Raw genomic sequence first — 25,147 nt, 5'->3', positions numbered from 1 at the left:
CTAAGAAACAAGGAGCTCACGTCAACATACCAGGGACACATGTAGATCTTACAAGGAGCTTGGAACATCGTGCACTCCAGTGAATACTGGAAATTACCCTTGTTAGGGTTGCCACTGGCCTCCATGTTGACCAATCTGATGGTTACTTCTCTGCTCATTTCAACCCCTAACAGCACATGACACAATTGCTCCGCTCCCTCCAAGGACCATTTCCTCTCACCCTGGTCAACCTCAGCCTCTTACCTGAGTGGCCACTCCTTTACTGGCTCCTTCTAGAGCATCCAACCTCTAGGTGGGGGGAGGCCTCAGAGTTCACTCCTGCATTCTTTCCTTCTCTTTCCATACACTCCCTCTAAGTGAGCCCTTCCAGTCTCTTGGCTTTAAATTCTGTCTACGACCTGATGCTAACTATTGCACTCCAGTCCTGACCAAATTCCTGGGCTCTGGCATCGCTCCTCATATGCTAACAAGTTCCTCAAATTCAGGTGGCCAAAAGAGAACCCTTGATCTCACGTGTGCTCACTCCATCCCGTCGACCATTCCAGCCTGCTCCCTCCACTCCCCATGTAGCATGAGGCCCTGCCACCCAGTGAGTGGCCAGTGGGGGGTCACCCTGTACTTCTCTCACCCCATCCCCACAGCAGATCCATCCACGAGGGCTGTCAGATCTTCCCTCAAGAACTGCCCTGAATCCATCCACCTCTCTGCTTCTCTGTCCATCCTGGACCACTGTAAGAGCCTCTTAAGTAATTCCAGACTGGTCCCCACCTCCCCTGATGTCCAAATGGACAAAGTTGAGCTGGAGTGACCACCACACTCTCAACCCTCCCTTCCCTGCCCACCGAGCTCAGGACGGAATCCACTCCCACAGCCTTTACAGCTTGGCCCACCTGTGACTCTCTTTCCTGCCCAGTGTGCTCCCTCCATCTACCCTTTTGCAGTCATGTGATGAGGTATTTTTAACCTACTAAAGCTTGTTCATGACTCGAGGCCTTCTCACTGGCTATTTTCTGCCTGGAACCAGTCACCACAGGACTGGCCTTTCCTTATCCTTCAGGTATGAAAAATTTCCCCTCATGGGAAATGCCTTCCTAACCCCCTTCATCCAAAGGGACTCCTTGGTGACTCTTACATCGGTGCATTATATTCTTCCCATCCTTTACCACGACCTGAAATTGCTACATATGCACCTGACCTTCCTCTACTGACCCCAGCCAGGACATAAGCTACCTGGCGGCAGAGGTGCTTTATGCAACACACCAGAAGTGTCATCTGTCCTGGAAAAGCTGACTGGTCAGGACTGCACGTGAGGCTTGTTCTTCAAATGCAGTCCCCCACAGGTCACGTGGAGCACTCACCTTGGCCCGAGCTTCTATCCTCCACACCAGCCTAGTCCTCAGGGATACTGCCCACCCCCCATCCACCCACCGCAATTGTCTGGAGGGCAAGCAGTGCTTTTGGCTTCCATTCTCAACGTTACATCCTTACCACAATGAACACTGAATTCTTTAGAGGCCTTTGACCTCTTCAGAGGTTTTCTACTTTCACAACTTGAGTCCTGCATTCAGTCCCCTGCTCCCGGACTGAATTCCTGAGTATTTTTTTTCAACCACAAGGCTGGGGGTAGAAGGGGAAGGCAAGGCATAATGAACTGTGCTATCTTTGTATGTTTAGAGCTACAGACATTTCTTCAAGTAAATAAAATCTAGCAAGCCCAGGCGACTTCCTCAGTGGGCGGCCTATTATTAAGTAGATTAAGCCTTCTCAGTGCCTTCCTGGGCAAGATCTGGGTTGCTGCCCTCCTCACTCCCCACCCTGCAGGGGCCCTCTCGCATCCCTCTCATCAGTGTTCCTCCTGAGCATCTCTGTGGTCACAAGATCTTGGCCAACACAGTCCCAGGGACCCAGAACCCCTTAGCCACTCTCCCTCATGAAGCTTATTTTAAGAAACCACTGTTTTCTAGCAAAGTCTTTTTTTTTTTTTTTTTTAATTGGTTTCAACATGTTTATTCATGTCTACTTCTCCTTTGCTGTAAAGGTTCTGTTTGGAGTTCTTTTGGCATTGTATTTGTGTTTAAAAAAAAAAAAATATCCCAAACTCTTCTGATTCACGGTTTTAGGCTTCTATGAAATTGGCTTCTATTGAGCCTAAGTGTGTATTTGTGTGTGTTTGGAAGGCTTACTCTGTGAAATTAATAACAAACATGTTCGATAGTTAAACTACTTTAGAAAAAAAGAGCAGAATGTGAATTTATGGAAATGCATGGTACTAATTGCAAGCATGTCCTAACTAATCACCAAATATGTCCAGCAGGACTTCTCCCCAGAAATACCTTATTAGCATTACTGTAGAGACTTGAAAGTAATAAAAGCACATGACTTTAAAAGGTTTCTACATCAACCCTTATTTATCCAGAAATCATTTAATTTGATGCCCACAAGTATCTGGAATGCAGTCAAAACCCTCCAAAGCTTTGGAACAGCCACAGTGGAGGCCACACACCCATCCCTCCAAGTCCAAACACGCTGCTCATCTCAAAGCTCTTAAAAATCTACTCTAGGTTCCACTGCACTTATCTTGGACACATCCTAATAGAAATGGCTATGGGGATTGCCAGCCCGTATCCACTGGGAAGGGACAAACCACAGGACGGTGACAGGTAAGGAGAGGCAGGCCCAGCACGGCGGCAAGAGCAAGGACCGTGAATGAGGAAGGTGGGAACAGGTGACACAGGTGTCCGTGCACACACACCATGGCATGGCTCAGCCACCGAAAGCCCCTCAAAGGGACAAGGTGGCGTCCCTGTAATCTGAACTGCTGGATTTTCAGCTCTGCCCCGTGCTCCTTCATGTTCTAATGACACGTTCCAATGCAGTGACTCACAGGCTCACGCACTTGCCCATCTGTCTACGACCGAAGGAAAATCAGTAAGAATTGATTCTCATTCTGAAGGTACATCGATCACATGAGAAGGTGAAGCAACCGGTCATAAAACAGTTACATGAGTACAGGGCAAAAAGGAGTCCGTCTGAAAAGCAGCGGCTGTAAGACAAATGGGCAAGTTCCTCGCGCACCTGGAGGATCAGAGGGGCCACCCGTGAAGGCTACCAAGGAAGAAATTCAGAACACGGATGGCGGTGGAAGGGCTGACCCCATTTAAGGTCCCTCCTGCCCCAAGATGCTGTGCTGCTTCCTTTGACAATGTTGAGTGCTTTCCAGATGCCCACCACCTGTGAGGGAGTGAGAAAGTCATGGCCCTGCCTTCAAGGGCACAGTCATCTCACCGCTGAGAGAAGACTCAAAATACCTCCACACCACATGATTGAACATTATCTGCACTACAGGCTCTCAGAGCCAGGCTGCTGAGGACAGAGAGCACTTGCCAGAAGACAGCCGTTTACGGTGGGGAGGGAGAGTCGGGGGAACAGGGTCGGAGCTGATCCAGCCGCCTGTGGGCTTCCGTGCAACACAAGAGCTGTGTGTCAGCCTTTGGGATCGTACTCCCGCAAATAATCCCACTCCCTTAGGGACAGAGGGAGCACACCGGGGGTCCAGATTCAGCCTTTGAGCTACACGTTACCTACATTTTCTGTAATTACATGCTAGGGGATCCCAGTGCTCTATTTTAACACTGTCCATTATAATAAACTATGCTTCATACCGCTTTAAAACACGTAGCTAAATCATAGTCTTTAACAGGACTCTAGACAACCCCTGTGTTACGAGGGCAGGATGAGAACAGGCGGCCAGCTGTGAATTGTGCTCCTCATAAGTATTTAGCACACTTTGGGGGCGACAGGGCTGAGGTTTACTTTCAGCTGCAACCATCATCTTGCACTCTGTTCTTACTCAGCATAAAATAGAGGCCATGAACCTTCAGGGGAACAGAGCTGCCCCAGGGATGTAACATTTGTCAGGTCAAGCCTCCGTCTGGGGACTGAGCCTCCGGGTTCCATAAACGACTTGGGGATCCAATGTCACCTCCATGCCAGGAAGCTGGGCCTGGGGGAGGGGTGGCAGGATACTGTCGACATAGGACTTTCCCTTTTTTTAATTTTCTGGGCCAACCCAAAGACAGGGTGTGGAGTCAGCCAGTACAGAACCCGGGCAGCTGTGTTTTAGATAAAATATAACTACCAGATGTACGGAAAAGGCATAAAAGCCAGTTTCTCAATAATTTTGCACATTAGAGCAAACGAACTCCCTTCGTGTTTTATTGTACTTAGAGAAACACAAGAACTATACTTAGAAGGTCAAATATGCTGCTTATTAGGTAGAAATAAAAGTATTCCAAACAAAATTTCCAAATTCCTACTCTTCTAAAAATTCAACAACCATAAAAAGAAAACAATTTCCAAACCTCAGGATTTAAATTACAAAGGGGGTTAGAAAAACATGCTTCATTCTATTTGTTTCATTTTCCACTGAAAAGCATAGATACATGTTCTGGAAGTGGATGCTGGTTATTAAAACTGAATTAGAAATTGGTAAGATGACTTGACTTATAACGCTTTGCCACATTGGTTACCAGGTTACCAGAACTAAGAATATACGGACTGTTTTTTTTTTTTTAATTTTTTTAATGTTTTTATTATTTATTTTTGAGACAGAGAGAGACAGAGCATGAGCAGGGGAGGGGCAGACAGAGAGGGAGGCACAGAATCTGAAGAAGGCTCCAAGCTCTGAGCCGTCAGCACAGAGCCCAACGCGGGGCTTGAACTCACGGAGTGTGAGATCATGACCTGAGCGAAGTCGGATGCCCAACGAACTGAGCCACCCAGGCACCCTGAACATATGGACTATTTTAACAACAACAAAGAGTCAAGCGACTTAGGATACTTTTAAGTCCTTCACACTTAAATACTTTATCCCCATGACATATCCTTGAGCTCAGAATCCCTGAGCCAGAAGCTCCGAATGGGCCCTGGAGCCTTTGTAACTGGTTATCAAACAGTCCAACAGATACCTCTGACCCTGAATCTGTCCCCTTCTAAGATGCTGCCTGCAAAATGAACTGGGTCTGGTCAGAAATACAGTGTGGGCCCAGGCAGATTACGGGAGTATAGAAGTCTGGGCCAGGGCTTTGTAGGTATCTGGCACAGGGAGAGGCATGTAGAGACCAGGGCTGGTGCCTCTGCCTGGACAGGAAGTCATCTGCACTAAATCCATGTGCTATGGCCTCCAGGCCTGATGGCTGACCTCCTTATGACCTGATGGAATTTGCAGAAAGGGAACCAAACTACATTTGTGATTCATGCAGTAGCCAAGTGTGAGTCTGGGAACCCTGTAAGTGTTTACAAGCTAACGGAGAGGAAATCTTGCAGAATGTAACACAGCAGAGTATTCAGAAGTAATTAAATATCAAAATAATAAAAAATGCTACCAGTGAACATTTTCTTTCTATTGAGATAAACTTCTGGGGCTTAGCAGGAGGTTTCTTTAAAGAACAATGAATAAAAGTGGACAAGGTCAGAAAACACCGCCTTTGCTAACTCTCTCTTGGGATACTCAATGTAATTATGAAGAGTTAGTTGATACGAGGGAACATATATGCACTGATATTGTTAACTAAGGAATACCAAAGCCTCCACACTAACCTACTGCCTTAAAGAACACCCTGGTAACATCTGCCAAATGAAGGAGGGAAATCAACAACTTTGGATACTTGTCCTGTTAGTGACATCCCTACTCTCAGATGCAAAATCTCATGTTCTAGAAGGCTACCTAACCTGTCACACGACTAATTTCTGAAAGACGTCAAAAGAAAACACAAAGGCCAATCTGATTCTTTCTGCTATACTATGGGGAGTCCCATCTTTCCCTCCGGTGCAGACACATAAGCCTTGGGGAAATGCTACAAATATTCTCTCACGAGCTATAATCAAGGTTAAAGAGCTTTCCTAAGTAAATAATCAGCCCTGGAAACATGACAGAGGACACCACAGCCAGCTCCCATCTCCTTAGAGTGGGTGGAGGAGGGCTGGCCGGTGGAGAAAGGCTGTGGGGAGCAGGGGTAGCAGCGCTGGCAAAAGCAAACCTGAGCTGATAGGGCCACTCCCAGGCTGGCTCGCGGAAGCCGCACTTCCTCCGGTTCTCCAACCCATCCAACTCTCCCAGAGCGTTGCTTCCCGAGGAACAGCGCATGGGCTGCTCTGGGATGTCTGCATCACCCCCAGATATTCTCCCGTCTTAGAACCACCCATCCCTAGTCTCTCCAGAATCTAGAACACAGCTGCTAGTCCTTGACCAAATGCCCTAAAAAGGCAGAAGGGCCAAAGTCCCCCTGCTTCTGTTTCTCTTGTTCATGGGGGATCTTGCTTGCAGAAATTAGTAAGCTACAATTCCAGGTTATCCACAAACCTCTTTAGAGTTATGGCTCCTACCGCCTATCAGCTCCCTGAAGATGATCATCTCAAAGTGGATTAAAGACACTGCTGTCCAGTCTTGTGGCTGGAGAGCCTTTCTGGACCAGAACCCCTCGGCACGCTGGCTCCTGTAAGGTCTGGCTTGAATCTCTGGTCTCTCTCCCTGACATCTTCATAAAATAACAATGAGTCAAACTAGGTCTTCTCTTTTTTTTTTTTTTCCTTTTTCTTGCACTGAGATTATCCTCATATGGACATCCAAGAGATCATATAGGTGAGAATTAGTTTTCCAGTCATATGTACCCAAATAACCAGAAGGACAGCAACAGCCCTAAGGGGAAGAGAGCCCTTTGTGTCCCCTATCTCTCTAACACAAATATTACTTGAACATTCCATTGAAACTTGTAGAATTTTTAAGATTCTTACCTAACGGAACAACGATAAACATGGAAAAACATTCAAACACAACCTCATTTACTAAACATGTTAACATCAAGTTAGTAACCAAGCTCTTTAAACGCTATAGCATCAAACAAATTGATTAACACAAGAAAAGTCCAATGAATTTACTACATTTCTATAACTATTACATAAGCATTTAACATGTTTTTAAAATAGTATGATGACCCAGGAAAATGCTTGTAATATGGTGTTAACTATGTAATAAAGTTTTAAAAAATTAGAAGAAAATGTACAAAGTTAGTCATTGAATCTATATAGAAGTATTTCAGGTGATTTTTTCTCTTTTTGTATTTTCAAAGTTTTATACAAAGAGTATATTACACTTATGATCATAAAAAAATAATCAAAGTCTTACAAACGCGAAGTCCTCATGCCTGCTGTCAAGAAAGTAAGCAATCAACAGGGGTGCCTGGGTGGCTCAGTAGGTTAAGCATCCAACTCTTGATTTAGACTCAGGTCAGATCTCACATTTCTTGAGTTTGAGCCCCACATCAGGCTCTGCACTGACTGTGCAGAGCCTGCTTGGGATTCTCTCTCTGCCTCTCTCTCTCTTTCTCTCTCTCAAAAATAAATAAACTTAAAAAAAAAAGAAACTAAGCAATCAACAGACAGATTTAACTTAACTTTGGAACTCTATGATGTACAACAATCGATATGTTAAAAACTCTGCTGGAAAAGGTGGACAACGTGCATGAACAAATGAGAAATTTCAGTGGAGGGAAACTAGAAAGAGTCAGATGGAAATGCTAGAAATAATAAGCACTGTAAAAGACATAAAGAATGTATTTCCGAAGTTCCTCAGGAAGACTTAACGAAGACAAGCTGAGCAAAGACAACAGAAACTGCCCAAGATGCAACAGAGGAAAAGAGAGTGAATCAGTTTTAACCATGTGAAGCATATTTTGATGTCAATCACAGACGACACTTTAAAGTCCCAAACTTTCCCTTCCCGGACAGAAGCCAGTTGCAAGAACATCTTAACAAGCATCCTGCTGAAGGGAAAATGATTCAAATGAAGGTACACAATCTCAATTTCTTCACGTCAAGCTCCAAAGATGCAGAAATTAAGAATCTTGGAAAACTATGTCCCTCAAACAATAGCACATCTGATGTTCCATTGGAGGGATAACAGGTATTCAAATAATGGCTTATCAACATGGCAACTATATTTTACTTTTCACATTTGAGCATATAAATTAATATACTCCTGCATAATACTTTTAAGAATAAGTGAGCATAACATGTGACGTTCTGAGAATTTACAATGCAGGCATCTCACACAATGCAAAGTTCATGTCCCAATTTTCAGAAAGAAGGATTATAGATGAAGCTGAAAAATTTATATCCTACATTTCATTAAACCTTCTAAATGATCCCTGGCAACATGCTCCAAAGACTTTCTGGATGAAAGTCTCATAAGCACTTAGAAAAGAGAGAGAGACACCTGGGACCAGCAGTTTCCAGGTGAGCAGGTTCTGGCAAGCTGAGGCCACCTCCTTCTTTAAACAGGAGGTTGAGGGAAAAGAGGTGAGGGAAAAGAGATGTTGATTTACAACACTGGACACTTGTTTGCAGATACAATGCTCAGTGTTCTACCTATTCGTCACTATTATTATCCCCATTTTATCATTTATTAAACCCATTCTATAGATAAAAAAGCAATCCACCCAAAGGATCACACAAGTGTATTTGGTCTCAAGGATCTGCACTTAACAGCAGATGCAGCATACGTTGACTTTGGCTTTGGAACTCAATGAAGAAACGAGGCTGGATGATCAGAGTTCAGCGCCTTCCCACTAAAATGGTCTAAAAGTGACTATCAGTGTCAACCTGCAAGCTGCACGGGCTTATGCATTCCTTGGCTCTATCGATGTTTTGGTTAATGGCAGAGAAATTCTGCTCATTAAATTTATGTTAAATAAAACTAGGACTGGGGCGCCTGGGTGGCTCAGTTGGTCGAGTGCCAACTTTGGCTCAGGTCATGATCTCCCAGTTTGTGGGTTCCAGTCCTGCGTCGGGCTCTATGCTGACAGCTCAGAGCCTGGAGCCTGCTTCAGATTCTGTGTCTCCCTCTCTCTCTGCCTCTCCCCTGCTTGTTCTCTTGCTCGCTCTCTCTCAAAAATAAACTAAAAAAAATTTTTTAAACAAAAACAAAACCCCTAGGACTAACAGTTAACATGATGAATAGCCAAAGCAAAACGCAAAATCATCTTAAGGCTGGAACTCGGATGATACCAACGGGGAAAAAATGCAAAGCTCGGCATCTAGGTGTAAGTCAATCACGGAGATGCAGAATGGAAGAAGCTGGCATATCAAAAACAAAAACCCTGGGAAGTTTAGGGCATTATCAGTCTAATTTGAGCTAGCACCCAGGGCTGCCGGTGAAAAGCCTAATCAATCAAAAGTGGGATGTGTAGAAGGATGCTACATCCAGTATGATGAGGAACTGCAAATTATGTCACCAACGACTATCTGCGGAAACAATCAAGCTGAGCTTGGACAGGGTGACATGCTAACTGCCTTTAAATACTCAAAGAGTTTCCAGGGAGGAAGTGACATTGTGTTGCTCCAGAAAGCAGTGCATGGTGTTTAACGCAACAAGAGGCATCCCTGGAAAACCCACAAGGAGGCGGGGTTTTTTGTTCATTTTTTTTTTTTTTAATTTACATCCAAGTGAGTTAACATCTAGTGCAACGATTTCAGGAGTAGATTCATGAATGCCCCTCGCCCATTTAGCCCCCCTCCCCCCCACAACCCTTCCAGTAACCCTCTGGTTGTTCTCCATATTTATGAGTCTGTTATGTTTCATACCTCTCCCTGTTTTTATATTATTTTTGCTTCCCTTCCCTTATGTTCATCTGTTTTGTATCCTAAAGTCCTCATATGAGTGAAGTCATATGATTTTTGTCTTTCTCTAATTTCACTTAGCATAATACCCTCTAGTTCCATCCACATAGTTGTGAATGGCAAGATTTCATTCTTTTTGATTGCCAAGTAATACTCCATTGTGTGTGTTTGTGTGTGTGTGTGTGTATACACACACACACACACACACACACATATACACACACCACATCTTCTTTATCCATTCATCCATCGATGGACATTTGGGCTCTTTCCCTACTTTGGCTATTGTTGATAGTGCTTCTGTAAACACTGGGGTGCATGTGTCCCTTCGAAACAGCACACCTGTATCCATTCAATAAATACCTAGTAGTGCAACTGCTGGGTTGTAGGGTAGGTCTATTTTTAATTTTTTGAGGAACTTCCATACTGTTTTCCAGAGTGGCTGCACCACTTTGCCATCGGAGGTGTGGTCTGTTTAACGTCAGAGAGGTGGACGCGGGTCCCAGGAAGGAAGGCTTCCCACCAATTCCAGGGCCCAACAGTAACACTCCCTCTGCCTCTAGAAGTATCAGGAATGTGGCTGGTGAACATCAGTAACATCTTTAACAAGACTTCACCATTTCTTCAAGGCCAGGATCCCATGTTATGCTACGTAACTCAAAAAGAGCTTCAGATCTCACTCATATGTGGGGCATCTGATGGATCAGAGGCCATGCCAAGGGCTTGAGACCAAAGGGTGCACTCAATCTCCTCCCCTCCTCCTGGAGCAAATGGCACTATGGAGGAACCAGCTTAGCTTAGCTGCCCTTGTGGACACTGCCTTCACCTCAAAACCAGCTTGTCAGGTGCCTGGGTGGCTCAGTTGCTTGAGTGTCCGACTTCAGCTTAGGTCATGATCTCACAGTTCATGAGTTCGAGCCCCAAGTCAGGCTCTGTGCTGACAGCTCGGAGCCTGAAGCCTGCTTCAGATTCTGTGTCTCCCCCTCTCTCTGCCCCTCCCCTGCTCACTCGGTCTCTCTCTCTCTCTCTCTCAGAAATAAGCATTAAAAAAAAAAAACAAAAAAAAACAGTATGTCAAAGCTCTCCTGCCAATGAATCTCAATGTCCAACTTCTCTATTCCTACCAGAGGCAATGCCACATTCCTGGCCACTCCGATTCAAAGCTGTGACCCAATCTTTGCTTTTACTTATCTATATCCAGAAACCCAAACCGAGGAAGCTATTCCTCAAGATGTCCCCATATCTCCATTATTCGGTTTCCCCTGCAACTTGCGACCAGGTGTCACCACCTCACAGCTTTGCTACTGTGCGAGCATGCCTACCTCCAAACCATCAAAAAGGAAGTCCAGAGATCTGTGATCAGCAACCTGGGGCACAGCTGAAAAAAATTAGATTCCGTGGGGGTAGGGGGCAGAAAAAGAGAGAGCAGGCTGAGCCAAGGTGGACAGAAATCCAGAGAGGGAAGATTCCATGACTACAACAAGAGGCATCCCTGGAGAACCCACAAGGAGGTGGGGGACCCTGGGCCTCCCCCATAGGCCAGAAGGAGATCTATAAAGAGAGACAGACTTTCTGTGTTAGAGCGACGAAAGGCCATGCTGTACAAGCTGAATGATTTCACCCCAATTTATTGGACTTCAGATGTATGAAGAGAAAAAACTCCATACTGTGTGAGAAGTCAAGAGATGGGCATCTTCTCCCTACCTCTGACTGCGGAGTTTAAAGACGGGCTTTTGTAAATAAAATGAAACACTTTATTGAAAACACTTTCTTTTCTTTCTTTTTAAAAAGTAATTATTTGGCTGCAAATGCATAATTTTCTCCTCTGGCTATGAGTCTCAAATATCTGCAAATATGCATTGCATAATGACCCTCTGGCAGGCTGTAAAATCACATCTTGTTGCCTTTCATGGAAGGAAAACGAACAATTATGAAAACAGAAGGACAAGGTTTCTCTAACCCAAGATTTCATTTATCAGCTCCATTCCTGTTTAAGGCCAAAACAATACGAACTCAAGGTAAACCTTTTAGGTTCTGAGAAATCAGACTCTTAGTCAAAAGAAAGCCCTAGGACCTCTGGCTTTCCAGATTTCTTAATTTGAACTTGGAAAACCTATGTGTAAGGAGGGGACAGAGGCTTCCTTCCCCAAACCTAAAGGTCTCAGGTCTGTGCACCCATGTTTCTTGCAGATACCTTACTATCTAGACCTGGGGGTAAGGGGGATGTCAGGGGCCTCCATTACTGGTTTTGCAAATAAGAGGTGATCTCATCAGAACTACACTGAAAATCAATCTGCTGGCTGCTCCCACTGCTGACTTTCAGCCACCAGCCTGGAACTGAGCACACCCTGCAGAACAGAGCGAGTCCTTTAGCTGACATCACAGTGGGTGGATATAGGCTGCGAGTCACCCATGGTCCCCCTTCTAACAACACTGTAAGTTCCGAGGCTCAGGCTGACCATGGGCTCTATTTTCTTGTCTTCATAGTGACCGGCTCAGTGCTGAGCACAGGAGCTGGAGACTACTATGGACCCTCCTTTGAAAAATCAAAGATGGAGAAAAAACCAGCACCGATCCAGTGCCGATGCCCCATGTGGCTGGGGAGGAGGAGAACACTCCACCTCAGACAGAGGCCTCGGGGAGAGATGCCCAGGGTCATGAACACTATGTGAAAGGAGGCTGGGAAAGCATAATTCCTACAAACTTATTCTTGAAGACTTCTAATTTTAGGATTTCTCCATGTTACACAGAAATGCAAGAAGGAGGTTCCTTTCATTTGCTTTTCTTAAAAGAATGATTCCAAAGAAAAATCAGCAGCATGGTGTTGCAACACCAAAGACTGAGTCCTCCTCCCATCTACTGAGCAGAGAAATGATCACTGTTGGGCCTGTTTCCTCTTTCTCTTCTCCTCTTTTTCTTTTCCACCCCTGGGATCTCGCCTCTCACCTTTCTCCATCTCCCTGTCTTCCCTCCGTGACATTCCCTCTGTATCCTCGCTTATTTTCTCTCAACCCACCACCTAGATCTTGCCCTCGCTCTATGCCCTTCTTGCTGATGAGCTAAAAGATGGTCACTTTTCCTACCGTAAGTATGTTAGGTTTTATTTCCTTTTAGAAATAGAGCTGGCTATTGGTGTTTTATCATGACTATAAATAAAGCTATAAAGATTTATCTGTCTCTAACATGTACCAAAAGTCCATTTCTATCACAGAATCTCCTCCCATCTCCCTAGATTGTGGGGTCTTCGAGACCATCCAGGGAGCCTTGGGAAGGGAGCAGTTTCCAAATGAACATGAAGCTTGGGGAGGGTTCCCAGCATAAGGAAAAAAACAGAAAACACTGTAACAGGATATGAGATATAAATCTTCCCTCAGCCTGGCTAAATCAACCTAGTAAAGCCAGCATTTCATTCAGCATCTAAGGTCACCTACAGCAGTTTGTAAATAGATTCATTTCCATTTTCCATAGAAGACAAAACCAAAAACAAGAGAAAGAGAGAGACAGAGAGAGAGAGAGAGAGAGAGACAGACAGAGAGAGGAGAAAAAATTATTAGTCTTCTGAGAGAAACCATGGCTATTTCTATTATGAAATGGGGAAAAAAAATCGATCATCAATAATATGAGAAAAAGGAAAACTGAGAAGGAGATGTAAGGGTCAACCAGGGGTCTGGGATGCAATGAGTCCTGCGTATCGGGGCCATCCAAGGAGAAAAGGCCCTTCTCACGACACAAGGGCACCATCACCAGGACGATAGTCTGTAAGGACGATAAACCTCAAATGGAATCTGTTCTCGACACAAAGTCAAATCAGGGCTGAGTGTTCCTGAAGCACAGCAGAGTCTTTGGGAAGCAGGTAACAGGAGAGGTCAGGCCAAGGAATAAGACTCACCACCATGAGCTCGTCGCTGGCGCACACCAGCCTTGAGTGGCTCGCCAGAGTGGCGGTGGTAGTGAGGACAGGGATGGGAGCCATTTAGGCTGACCACGTGCTCTCTAGAGACCCCCCCCCCCCAGAACATTATGTTGATCCTGTGACCTGTGCAAGTCCTCTAGTTGCCCCATGCAGGCCCTCTAGTTGCCCCTCTGCCTGACCCTGTTGCCCACTCTAGTCAATTTCATCTCCTCCATGCTGCCCCACCCCACCCTCGCCCCAAAAGCTGACCACACTCCAGCCTGATCCACTTGCACCTACTCAGGACAGGATCCCTTCTTACTCTTCCTCAATCCCCCCTCCAAACGGCCCCTCTCGTGGCCCCACCTGAGGATGCAGGGAGGACCACGTCAGAGCCTTGCCCAGCTCAAGTGACGGGGTAGGTCTGCCTTGTGGGGGCACTTCCCGAGTGTGGGGTTCACAGCCAAGTCATGGATGGATCAGGTTATCACGTGCCAAGATCCATGGGGGGAAATCAGAGGATTCTCCCAACTAAGCACTCTTTTTCTCAACTACAAAATGGGGATGATGTTATTTATCTCATCACGGTCTCATTTATCTGATCACGGATTAAAGGAGATAATGCTTATAAAACACCTACTATGGTGCCTGGGGCCTGGTCAATCTTTACTAACTGCTACTTTTATAACTGATGGTAGAGTTGAAAGGTGGTCTCAAATTCCTTCAACTACACAGAAGAATATGCACATACATATGCACAACACACAAATATGTCCTTATGTAACTGAACATAAATGAACATGAAATGAAACAGGTAAGACTGATACTATATCTCTAGCAAAATTTTTAAATTAAACATTAAAAACTAGAGGTGCCAAAAGCATCTGATTAAAGCTTGAAAGAAGAGAACATAAAATGCATTAAAACTTCATAAACTTTTTGCAATTTGAATGTATTTTAAAATCTGTAAAATAGTCATCCTCACTTCTACTGTTACAAGGCTGGAACCAAGCTAAACAGAATTTCTTTCCACAAAGCCACCTCAGAGAAAACAAAAAGAAAGGTATATGATATGCAAACTGAGTAAAAGTTCGACCATAACCTTCTCTTACCTTTGACCCAATGAGCGTGTACAGCCACTGAATGGTTTCATTGTGGTTTATTACTCCATTCATCCCATCCACATACAACATAATCTGGCCCAAAGCTATAGAAGAGAAGAGAAAAAGGAGGAGACGTTATGGTTTTATAAGTATATGCAATCTTCAGTGATCATAATGTAGGTTGAGATTTTCATATTTTAAGTGCACAGTGTGTTACAAACTGAATCTGAAGAGATTTCCTGAGCTCTTCTGAAATTAGCTAAATCTCATCTCAGAGAGAAAGTCTTGACCATGGCAGAGGAAGCAAGGGCTATTCCTGGTGTCCGGAAGATGCAATTAAGGTACCAAATACAGTGATTGTTGTTTCTGTGTGTCTTGATGCATAAATGCATGCTTTTATGTTTCTATATCTGTGTGCAGTCCCAGACGGGGCAGCCATACCCCTGGGACGGTGTCTGGATTGTGGCCTCCCACTGGGGCCAAGAGGAAAAATCAAGTTTTTAAAAGCAACCTGGCAGGTCTCAGGTGCTATGCAACCCTCCTGATTATCATTTTAATCCTTTAGATAAGAGATAAATACGTATTTTATTATTTGTAATTCCTCTGAAAGACTGTTCAGATTCTTTTAAATGTCAGAAAGCATGAAAAAAATAATTTTTCAGACACCAAGTCCCAAATTCTTAGTTAAGGAAAAGACAGTCACTGCATATTATCATTTTTCACCAGAAAGAAAAGATAGGCCATATTACTGCCTTGTAAAAAAAAAAGTATTAACTCTAATTTTTCAGTTCCCTTCATATCAAAATCACTTGGGATTCTAGATAATGAACAAGTTACATACATGACATAAATAGGCTTTTTTTTTTTTAATTTTTTTTTCAACGTTTATTTATTTTTGGGACAGAGAGAAACAGAGCATGAACGGGGGAGGGGCAGAGAGAGAGGAGAGAGGGAGACACAGAATCGGAAACAGGCTCCAGGCTCTGAGCCATCAGCCCAGAGCCCGACACGGGGCTCGAACTCACGGACCGCGAGATCGTAACCTGGCTGAAGTCGGACTCTTAACCGACTGCGCCACCCAGGCGCCCCTAAATAGGCTTTCTTAAATCGCAGGTGACCTCCTAAATCCTTTCACCCATCATTAATTGGCAAAGGATTAACATTTTCAGGCAACACTTTTTTTCGTGGTCACAGGACATATCATTTTAGAAAAGTGGAAAATACGGAAGAGTCAAGTGAAAATAATTCAATGATGCCACCATAATTCAAGGATAATCATTCTTAACACACAGATATATTTTCTTTTATTCATTATACGTGCACACATACACATGTTTGTATGTAGGTTGTAGGAAAATGGCGTTGAATGAAAAGAGTAAAACATGAAATAGTGAGCAAACACTGATTCCAAGCATAGAAATATATGTGTGATGTTAGAAAATACTTTCCTAGCCAACAAAAGATCAAATAACAAAAACACACAATTGCTGTGAGAAAAAGGATGCTCTTCAGCATGCAAAAACTCAAATTTTCAAAAAACTGAATATATGCTTGGCACAATAAACGCTACATTTGTGAAAATAACTGATTAATATTCTACTTAGTGGTGCAACACTGGAGACACTCCTGTTAAAATCAGGAAAATTAAAAGATGGTGCCCACTAAGCCCCATGATTATTTAGCCCTATTATAGAATTTCAGGCAAATTTAAAAGACATGAGAATTAATGAGGGGTAGGAAGGTTGGAAATGAATATATAATACTGTCGTTCTTTGCAAGAAATATAGACCTGATTAAAAATTCATCTACAGAATTTACAATGAAGAGATCACAATTACGACCACTTTATCATCTTCATGAGAAAGGTGTATGTAACATACAAAGAAAATCAAAGTTTAAGGTAAAGAAATAATAGATCAACAGCCATATGATAGCATGATAAAGGCTTAGATGATTTACTGTATACACAATTCATACAAATATTTAAGAAAATACTAAATGCCAAGAGAAAAAAGTCAAAAGCATTTCGTAAGATAGACAACAAGCTATTCTACAATAACACACCAATTTGTCCATCATCACTATACTAAAAAGATTAAAAAGATAGTGAGGTAGAGTTTTCTGTTAAATCAGCAGAGGTATTTTTTTAAAAGAAAGAATTAGGTATCAAATGCTTAAGAGGTTCAACAAGTAACCTCACACATTACAGGTGGCAAGGCAAAGTGATACAAATCCTGTAATAAGGCTACTCAGTGCTGTCATTGCTTTAAAATAATTTCATTTAATGCCCACTGTGTGCCAAGCTCTAAGGGGGCACTTGAAATGTTACTCCCATTTGACAGAGGGGAAAAAAAACACAAGGCTCTTGAAAGTGCAGGAACTACTCTACAAACCCCATTGATACCAGGGGGGCCTGGGTGGCTCAGTCAGTTAAATGACCGACTTTGGCTCAGGTCATGATCTCACGGTTTGTGGGTTCGAGCCCCCTGTCAGCTCTGCGCTGAAAGCTCAGAGCCTGGAGCCTGTTTCGGATTCTGTGTCTCCCTCTCTCTCTACCCCTCCCCTGCTTGTGCTCTCTCTCTCTACTTCAAAAATAAACAGACATTAAAAAACAAAACAAAACAAAACAAACCATTGATACCAAGGGGTGGAGGCCACCTCCAGCCAGGGTAGGCAGGGTAGGTGGGCTCCTTTATGTCAGTACTGAGAGCCTTAAAGTCCTCTCTGAGCTCTTCCCCATCATGGTGATTTCAGGCATCTGTACTAAGAAAAAAACCCTTAAGTTAAAATAATAATAATAATAATAAAGCAGTGAAGACAGTCACTGAAGTGTCACCTCTATTAAAATATTAACTAATACCTGGGACACTTGGGCAGCTCAGTCAGTTGAGCATCCCAATTCCTGATTTCAGCTCAGGTCATGATCTCGCCATTAGTGAGGTCGAGCCCTGCACTGGCTCTGTGCTGAGCGGGCAGCCTGATTGGTATTCCTCCCCCCCCACTCCCCTCCCTCTCCCCCTCTCTGCCCCTCCTCTGTTCTCTCTAAACAAACAGTACTAAAGTAAAATGAAATATTAACTAAGACCTAAATATCTATCATAGTTCTAGAACTCAGCTCTAGTAAATGACTGCATAGGTTATGTCCTAACCCATTAAATGCTTCTGATAAGATAATTAAAAAGTAAAAAATTATAAGCATGACCTAATTCAACAAAACAGTCAAATCTTCATGCATAGAAGGGAAGGAAAATGCATGAAATATTAAATATTAATTATTAAATATTAAATACATGAAATATGATTGGTATATGTTCTTTGGATATGTTTTTTTTCCCTTTTGTATTTCCTACTATGGACATCTATTACATCTGTAATAGAGAAGTAAATAAATAGACAAGAACAAAATATGATTGTTTAATAGAAAGTATCGGGTATTTTTCTTGGTTTTTAGAATTTATTTCCTAGCCCATCCCTCTCCACATACCTCCCTCCTTCAGAAAGGTACAGCCCACACCTTCAGGGAATAACGCTGAGAATTCAGCACATTCTACCCCCATTTTTTCCCTTTCCCCCTTTCTTTCCTCCTCTCCCACCCAAAACAAACTGGCAAATCTCCAGGGAAGGGAAGCGTGTGCCACTGTCCTCTTCCTATTCTACTTCACTGTTGAAGCAAATCCTCCGGCAGATTTTAATACTTTCTTCTAAATTGGCCTAAAGGCACGGGGGAAGCAATCTACCCTCTACCCTTTGGAGAGATGCACCCCTAAAGAGGACCCTGCCTCTAAGGCTGAAAAGCTAGGAATGAAGATTTTCACCCTAACAGCTCAGGGCCACCCACAATGCAGGAAGCCCAAAGGCCAAGGCCCTACTACAAAAGAAGATAGCAAAATGAGATTTAAAAGCCAACTTGAATTTCTGTAAGTTTTCTGTCAGCGGCTTCCCTCCAAGATTCTATTCTTATTGACAAATAACATGGAGGCAACTCACCAGAAAGTTCACGTCTAAGGGAATTCAAGTTTCTGATCACACCAATTTATCACATTTTGATCCTCAGAAGCTTTCCCACTAGATCTTTTGTATCCCAGCCCTAATGCGGAAGCACTGCTTGCTGTAAAATCCACTGCAGACACAAGAGGGCGCTAAATGGATTGAAGTGGGTTAACGCTGCTCTGATTCAACCACAAAAACCCACCAACCTAAATGTGGGCGGATGAATAGAACTCACACAGAAAGAAAAAGTAGATGGCCTGGGTTGCGGGAGTCATGAAAATCAGTGATTTGCATTTTCAAAAAGAATGAGGAAGATGAGGATGTCAGAACGGAGGAGTGGGTAACAGCCCAGATCTGAAAACAGAGTGCTCAGGGCACTTGCTGTTCTGCTGCTGTGGAATTTACTCTGGTCATACTTATGAATATTTGTGCTTCAGTTTCCTCATCTCAAAAGTGAGATAGTAAATATTATAGTATCTATTTTGCAGGGGTGTTGTAGGGATTGAGTTAGAACAATGCCTGACTCAGAGTAAATGTTCAATAAATGTTAGTCCTCTAAATTACCTCACTGAAGTCCATTATCCACTGAACAGAAGCACACATTGAAAGAATCTCAAAGACATGAAGTAGGAGAGTAGACCTTCTGCCTAAGGATAAGTCATAAAAATTTCCTCCAGTTTTCTCTAAAAATTTTATAGTTTGGGGGTGCCTGGGAGGCTCGGTTGGTTGAGCGTCTGACTCTTGATTTTGGCTCAGGTCATGATCCCAGGGTCGTGGGATCAAGCCCCACATGCTGAGCATGGAGAGTAAGAAATGGACAGACGACATGAATAGATACTTTTCTAAAGAAGACATCCAGATGGCCAAGAGGCACATGAAAAGATGCTTAATGTCACTTCTCATCAGGGAAATACAGATCAAAACTACACTGAGATACCACCTCACGCCAGTCAGAGTGGCCAAAATGAACAAATCAGGAGACTTAGATGCTGGAGAGGATGTGGAGAAACGGGAACCCTCTTGCACTGTTGGTGGGAATGCAAACTGGTGCAGCCGCTCTGGAGAACAGTGTGGAGGTCCTTCAAAAAATTAAAAACAGATCTACCCTATGACCTGCAATAGCACTGCTAGAAATTTACCCAAGGGATACAGGAGTGCTGATGCATAGGGGAACATGTATCCCAATGTTTATAGCAGTGCTTTCAACAATAGCCAAATTATGGAAAGAGCCTAAATGTCCATCAACTGGTGAATGGATAAAGAAGATGTGGTTTATATATACAATGGAATACTACTTGGGAATGAGAAAGAATCTGGCCATTTGCAGCAACACGGATGGAACTGGAGGGTATTATGCCAAGTGAAATAAGTCAGGCAGAGAAAGACAGATACAATATGTTTTCACGCATATGTGGATCCTGAGAAACTCAACAGAAGACCATGGGGGAGGGGGAGGGGGAGGGGAAAAAAGAAAGCTACAGAGAGGGAGAGAGGCAAACCATAAGGACTCTTAAATACTGAGAACAAACTGAGGGTTGATGAGGGGTGGGGGAGAGGGGAAAGTGGGTGATGGGCATTGAGGAGAGCACCTGTTAGGATGAGCACTGGGTGTTGTATGGAAACCAATTTGACAATAAATTATATTTAATATAAAAAAAGAAGATTCTCTCCCCCTGCCCCTCCCCTGCTTATGCTTTCTCAAAATAAATTAAAAAAAATAGAGATGTCTACTATATGACAAAGTCATTATAATACATTTACATATACCTATACATATACACATTCCTTCTCAAAATATATAAAAAAATTTTTTTTAAATTGTAGTTTCAGTTATTTAGATATATGATCTGTTTTGACATAATCTTTGTGTAAATTGTGAGGTTTAGATTGAGATTCACTTTTTTCCCATACACATTTCCACTGAATCCAGCACCATGTTTTGAAGAGACTATTCTGTTTTTATTTAACTGCTTTCACAAATTTGCAAAAAAAAAGAAAAAAAGTCAATTGGCTATGTTTGTGTGTCTCTATTTCTGGACTCTCTCTTCCATTCATCTATCCCTTTGCCAATACCACACTATCTTGACGACCATAGCTTTAGAGTAATTCTTACAATCAGGTGATAGGATTCCTACAATTTCACTCCTTTTCAAAATTCTTTTGGCTATTCCTGTCCTTCGGCCTTTTCATATAAATGTTAGAAACAGCTTGTCTAAATCTACATAAAATCTTTCTGGAAGTATTAGGAGAAATGCATTATAAACTTCAAGAACAGACATCCTTACTATGCTGACTTTTCTAATCCATGAACTATTTATTAATTTAAATCATCTGATTGCTTTCATCAGTGCTTTGTAGTTTATAACTACAGATTCTGTGTATGACTTTTTGCTAAAGTTTAAGGTTTTCACATTTTTTGGAGCTACTGGAAATTATACTTAAAAAAATTTCCATTCTCAACTCTTTATTACTCTCATATAGAAATAAAATTGATTTTTGTGTGTTGACCTCGTATCCTGTAACTTTGCTAAATGTATTAATTCTAAGAGTTTTTAGGTTTTGTTCTTGTAGATTCCTTCAGACTTTCTACTTAGACAATAATGCTGTCTGTGACCAAAAACAATTTAATTTCTTCCTTCCCAATGTATATCTTCCTTCCTCCCCAGCCCCCATCTTGCCTAACTGTACTGTACAATGTTGAACAGGAGTGATAAAAGTAGACACCCTTGCCTTGTTCTCAATAATTTAAGGAAGGCATTTAGTCTTTCACAATCATGACATCAGCTGTAGTTTTTTTTTTACATTGTCCTTTATCAAGGCAAAAAACCTCCCTCTAATTTCTAGTTCACTCGTTTTTGTTTTTTTAATAAATGCTGAATTTTGTCAAATGCTTTTTCTATTTCAACTAATATCATGTGGATTTTCTGCACATAATTAATGTCGTGGGTTACACAGAGTGAACTTCAAATATTGAACCGTCCTTGCATTCCCTCTTGGCCATAGTGCATTATTCTTTTTATATATTGCTGCATTTACTAATATTTGCTGAAGATTTTTGCTTCTTGGATCATGAGAGATACTGGTTTATAGTATCCTATCTTTATCTCTTTCCCTATCATGGTAATTCTGGTCTTATAAAATGAACCATTTGGTGAAGCATCCTCTCCTCTTCTACTTTCTGGAAGAGACTGTATGATATTGGTTTTATTTTGTCTTTAAATGTTTACATTAACCAGGGAACTACCTGGGTCTGGAGATTCCTTTTTAAGATTAGTAACTGAAAATTAAGTTTCTTTAGTAGACATTGTTAGTAACAGTTAAAAATAGGGCTAATTGGGTTGCCCATTTTACCTTGGGTGAGTTTTAATAGTGTGTGGTTTTTAAGGAATTAGACCATTTCATCTAAGGTATCAATTTTAGGTGCTTAGAACAGTTTGTAATTCTCTTATTACTCATTTAATGTCTGTGGGGTCTATCATAATATACTGCCTTCATTCCAGATGTTGGCAAATTGTGTCTTTTTTTTCCCATCGTCATCGTCATTTTTTTCAAAAAAAATCTATTTTTATTTTTGCTTCACTGTTTCATTTTGTTTCCAATTTTGCTAATTTCTAGTCTTTATTATCTCCTTCCTTCTACTTGCTCCAGTTTCTTTTTTTCCATTCTGTTTTCTTTTTCTTCCTCCTCCTCTTCTTCTTTTTTAAGTTTACTTATTTATTTTGAAAGACAGAGAATGCCAGAGACAGAGAGAGAGAGAGAATCCCAAAAAAGAATCTGAGAGTGAAGAGCCAGACGTGGAGCTCAAACTTATGAACCATGAGATCATGACCTGAGTGAAATCAAGAGTTGAACCTTAACAAACGGAACCACCCAGGCGTCCCTTTATTCTGGTTTCTTAAGGTGAATGTTTGCATTATTTTTTCTAAGATAAGCATTTAATGCTAAATAGTTCCCTCCATGCATTATTTTAATCACATTTCACAATTTCTGCTATTTTGTTTTCAATTTGTTCAAAATATTTTCCAATTTCCATCAAGAAGTTCTAACATCGAAATTATTTAGAAGTATGTTAATTTCTAAGCATACAGAAATACACCTGTTATCTCTGTTATTAAAAAGTTCAATTCCATCATGGTCCGAAAACCTATCATATGGTTTCGTTTTCTTTTAAAGTTGTTATGATCTGCCTTATGGCCCAGGATGTGGTCCATCTTGGTGAATGTTTTACCCACATTTGAAGAATGCGAGTACTCCACTGTAGTTGGGTGGAGTGCTCTGAGATTCTCAATTGGAGTCAGTTGGCTGGGGGTGCTATATAGTTCCTCTATAGCTTTGCTGACTTTTAGCTGACCAGCTCTACTGATTACCGGAGAGGAATGCTGAACTCTCCAACTATAACTGATGATTTTCCATTTCTTATTTCAGTTAAGCTTCTGCTTTATCTATTTTGTTTTTTTTTTTTTAATTTTTTTTTTCAACGTTTATTTATTTTTGGGACAGAGAGAGACAGAGCATGAACGGGGGAGGGGCAGAGAGAGAGGGAGACACAGAATCGGAAACAGGCTCCAGGCTCTGAGCCATCATCAGCACAGAGCCCGACGTGGGGCTCGAACTCCCGGACCGCGAGATCGTGACCTGGCTGAAGTCGGACGCTTAACCGACTGCGCCACCCAGGCGCCCCTGCTTTATCTATTTTGAAGCTCTACAGTTTTTTTTTTCATTTCTGGGTGAACTGACGCTTTCATCATTATAATGTCCTTCTTTACTCCTTGCTGTTTTATTATTACTATGATGATGATGATGATGATGATGATGATGATTCTGGAGTCCACTTTCTCTGATGTTAACATGGACTTCTTTTAATTAACATTTGCATGGTATTTATTTCTGTTACCCTTTGCTTTTAAACTACCTATAGCATTTTAATTAAAGTACGTTTCTTTCAATTTATTTTATTGTTTATTTTTTGAGACAGACAGAGCTCAAGTAGGGGAGAGGCAGAAAGAGAGAGGGAGACACAGAATCTGAAGCAGGCTCCGGGATCCAAGCTGTCAGCACAGAGCCTGACGTGGGGTTCAAACCCACAAACCATGAAATCGTGACCTGAGCCGAAGTCGGAGGCTTAACCGACTGATCCACCCAGGCACGCCCTAAAGTGGGTTTCTTGTAGGCAACATTTCATTGGATCCTGTGTTCTCATTTTGATTATCTCTGCCTTTTAAGTGCTATGAGTAAGCCAGTTATATGTAATTATTGGTGCATCTGAAGTCAGGTTTATCATTTCTAATCTGTTACTGAGCCCATCTAGTGAGCTTTTTATTTTGGCTATTTTCATTTCTATACTTTCCGTTTGGTTCTTCTTTATATCTTCTATATCTTTCTTTACTTAGACTGTCTATCTTTCCATTTACTTCAATAGCATTGCCCTTTCCTTCTGATGCATTTTTAGACTGGCTGCTTTAAAAGTATTTAAAAAGTCTAGTATCTATGTTGCCTTGGCACTGGGGTGTGTTGATTTATCTCTTCCCATGCAAGTTGAGATTTTCCTATTTTATTGTATGCCAAAATAATTTTGGCTTATTTCCTGGACACTTTGAAAATTTTAAGACTCTGAATTTTGTTTAAATATTCCAGAAAATGTTGACATTTTTGTCTAAGCAGGAAATTAACCTGGTTCAACTCAAGCCACAAGTTCTGACCTGTCTTTCATGGGCTGTGGTTCTAGCGCCAGTTCAGTTTTCAAAATTCTCGCTGTGCCCTCTGGATTGTCCCACCCAGTGACTGGTTTGAGACTTGGGCATGACCTACCTTGTTGCTCCATTCCCACATTCTGCGGTATGCTGTTTAGGGCCAGATTCATGCATGTACAGTTTGTGTGAACACAGGGCTTCATGAAAAAAATCTTCAGGTAACTTTCTTGAGCTCCTCCTAAATAACTCCTTGATACTTTTAGGTTCCCTGGGGTTCCCCCTCTTAGTCCTTCAGCCAGAAACCTGGGCCATTACATACCCTGATCTGCCACTTATTTTCTGTGACTGTGTGCATATCTGGAGTCAAGCTGTGGGAGAACCACGGGAAAGAAACAACATGTGTGCCTCCGAAACCTCTCGTGACCACGGTTCTCCCTCCCAGAGAAAGTTTACGCCTTCCCTCCCTCTGAGTTTTGGGTGCTGCAGGCCCCAATTGCACACAATTACCATGGCTATTCTCACTATGGAGTCACCTAGGGGCTAGGGTGCAAGATAACACAGGCAAGTATAAGAAACATGGGTAGCTTTTTTACTCTGAGTGTCTGGAATCCTTTTTCCTCCTACTCAAGCCAAAAGCAGAAGGCTGCTTCTGGAACGCTCCCTGTCCATACCAATGCCCATTTCTGGGTTTCAGGCTGATTTGAGTCCAGACCAGAGAACACAAGAAAAATGTTAGAAGTACCATCAGTTCAATGCTATTTCAAAATCTAGACTTTTTCCTCCTCTGCCATTTACTC

The 25,147-nt window shown here is 42.3% G+C and overlaps 1 protein-coding gene across 17 annotated transcripts in view; it reads right to left on the bottom strand.

Moving 5' to 3' along the window:
* The window catches only part of FHOD3 (formin homology 2 domain containing 3), a 470,560-nt gene that overhangs the window by 179,528 nt on the left and 265,885 nt on the right, over nt 1–25,147 (bottom strand). For all 17 annotated transcript variants that reach the window (XM_023241882.2, XM_023241885.2, XM_045041338.1 and 14 more), the window contains exon 6: nt 14,680–14,774. In XM_023241882.2, coding sequence (XP_023097650.2) covers nt 14,680–14,774 — 95 coding nt within the window. The remainder of the gene's footprint in view (nt 1–14,679; nt 14,775–25,147) is intronic.

The sequence above is a fragment of the Felis catus genome, chromosome D3 (genome assembly GCF_018350175.1).
Source record: "Felis catus isolate Fca126 chromosome D3, F.catus_Fca126_mat1.0, whole genome shotgun sequence".
Lineage (NCBI taxonomy): Eukaryota > Metazoa > Chordata > Mammalia > Carnivora > Felidae > Felis > Felis catus.
The sequence above is the reverse complement of the archived record's forward strand: the minus strand, read 5'-3'. Positions and strand labels throughout refer to the sequence as shown.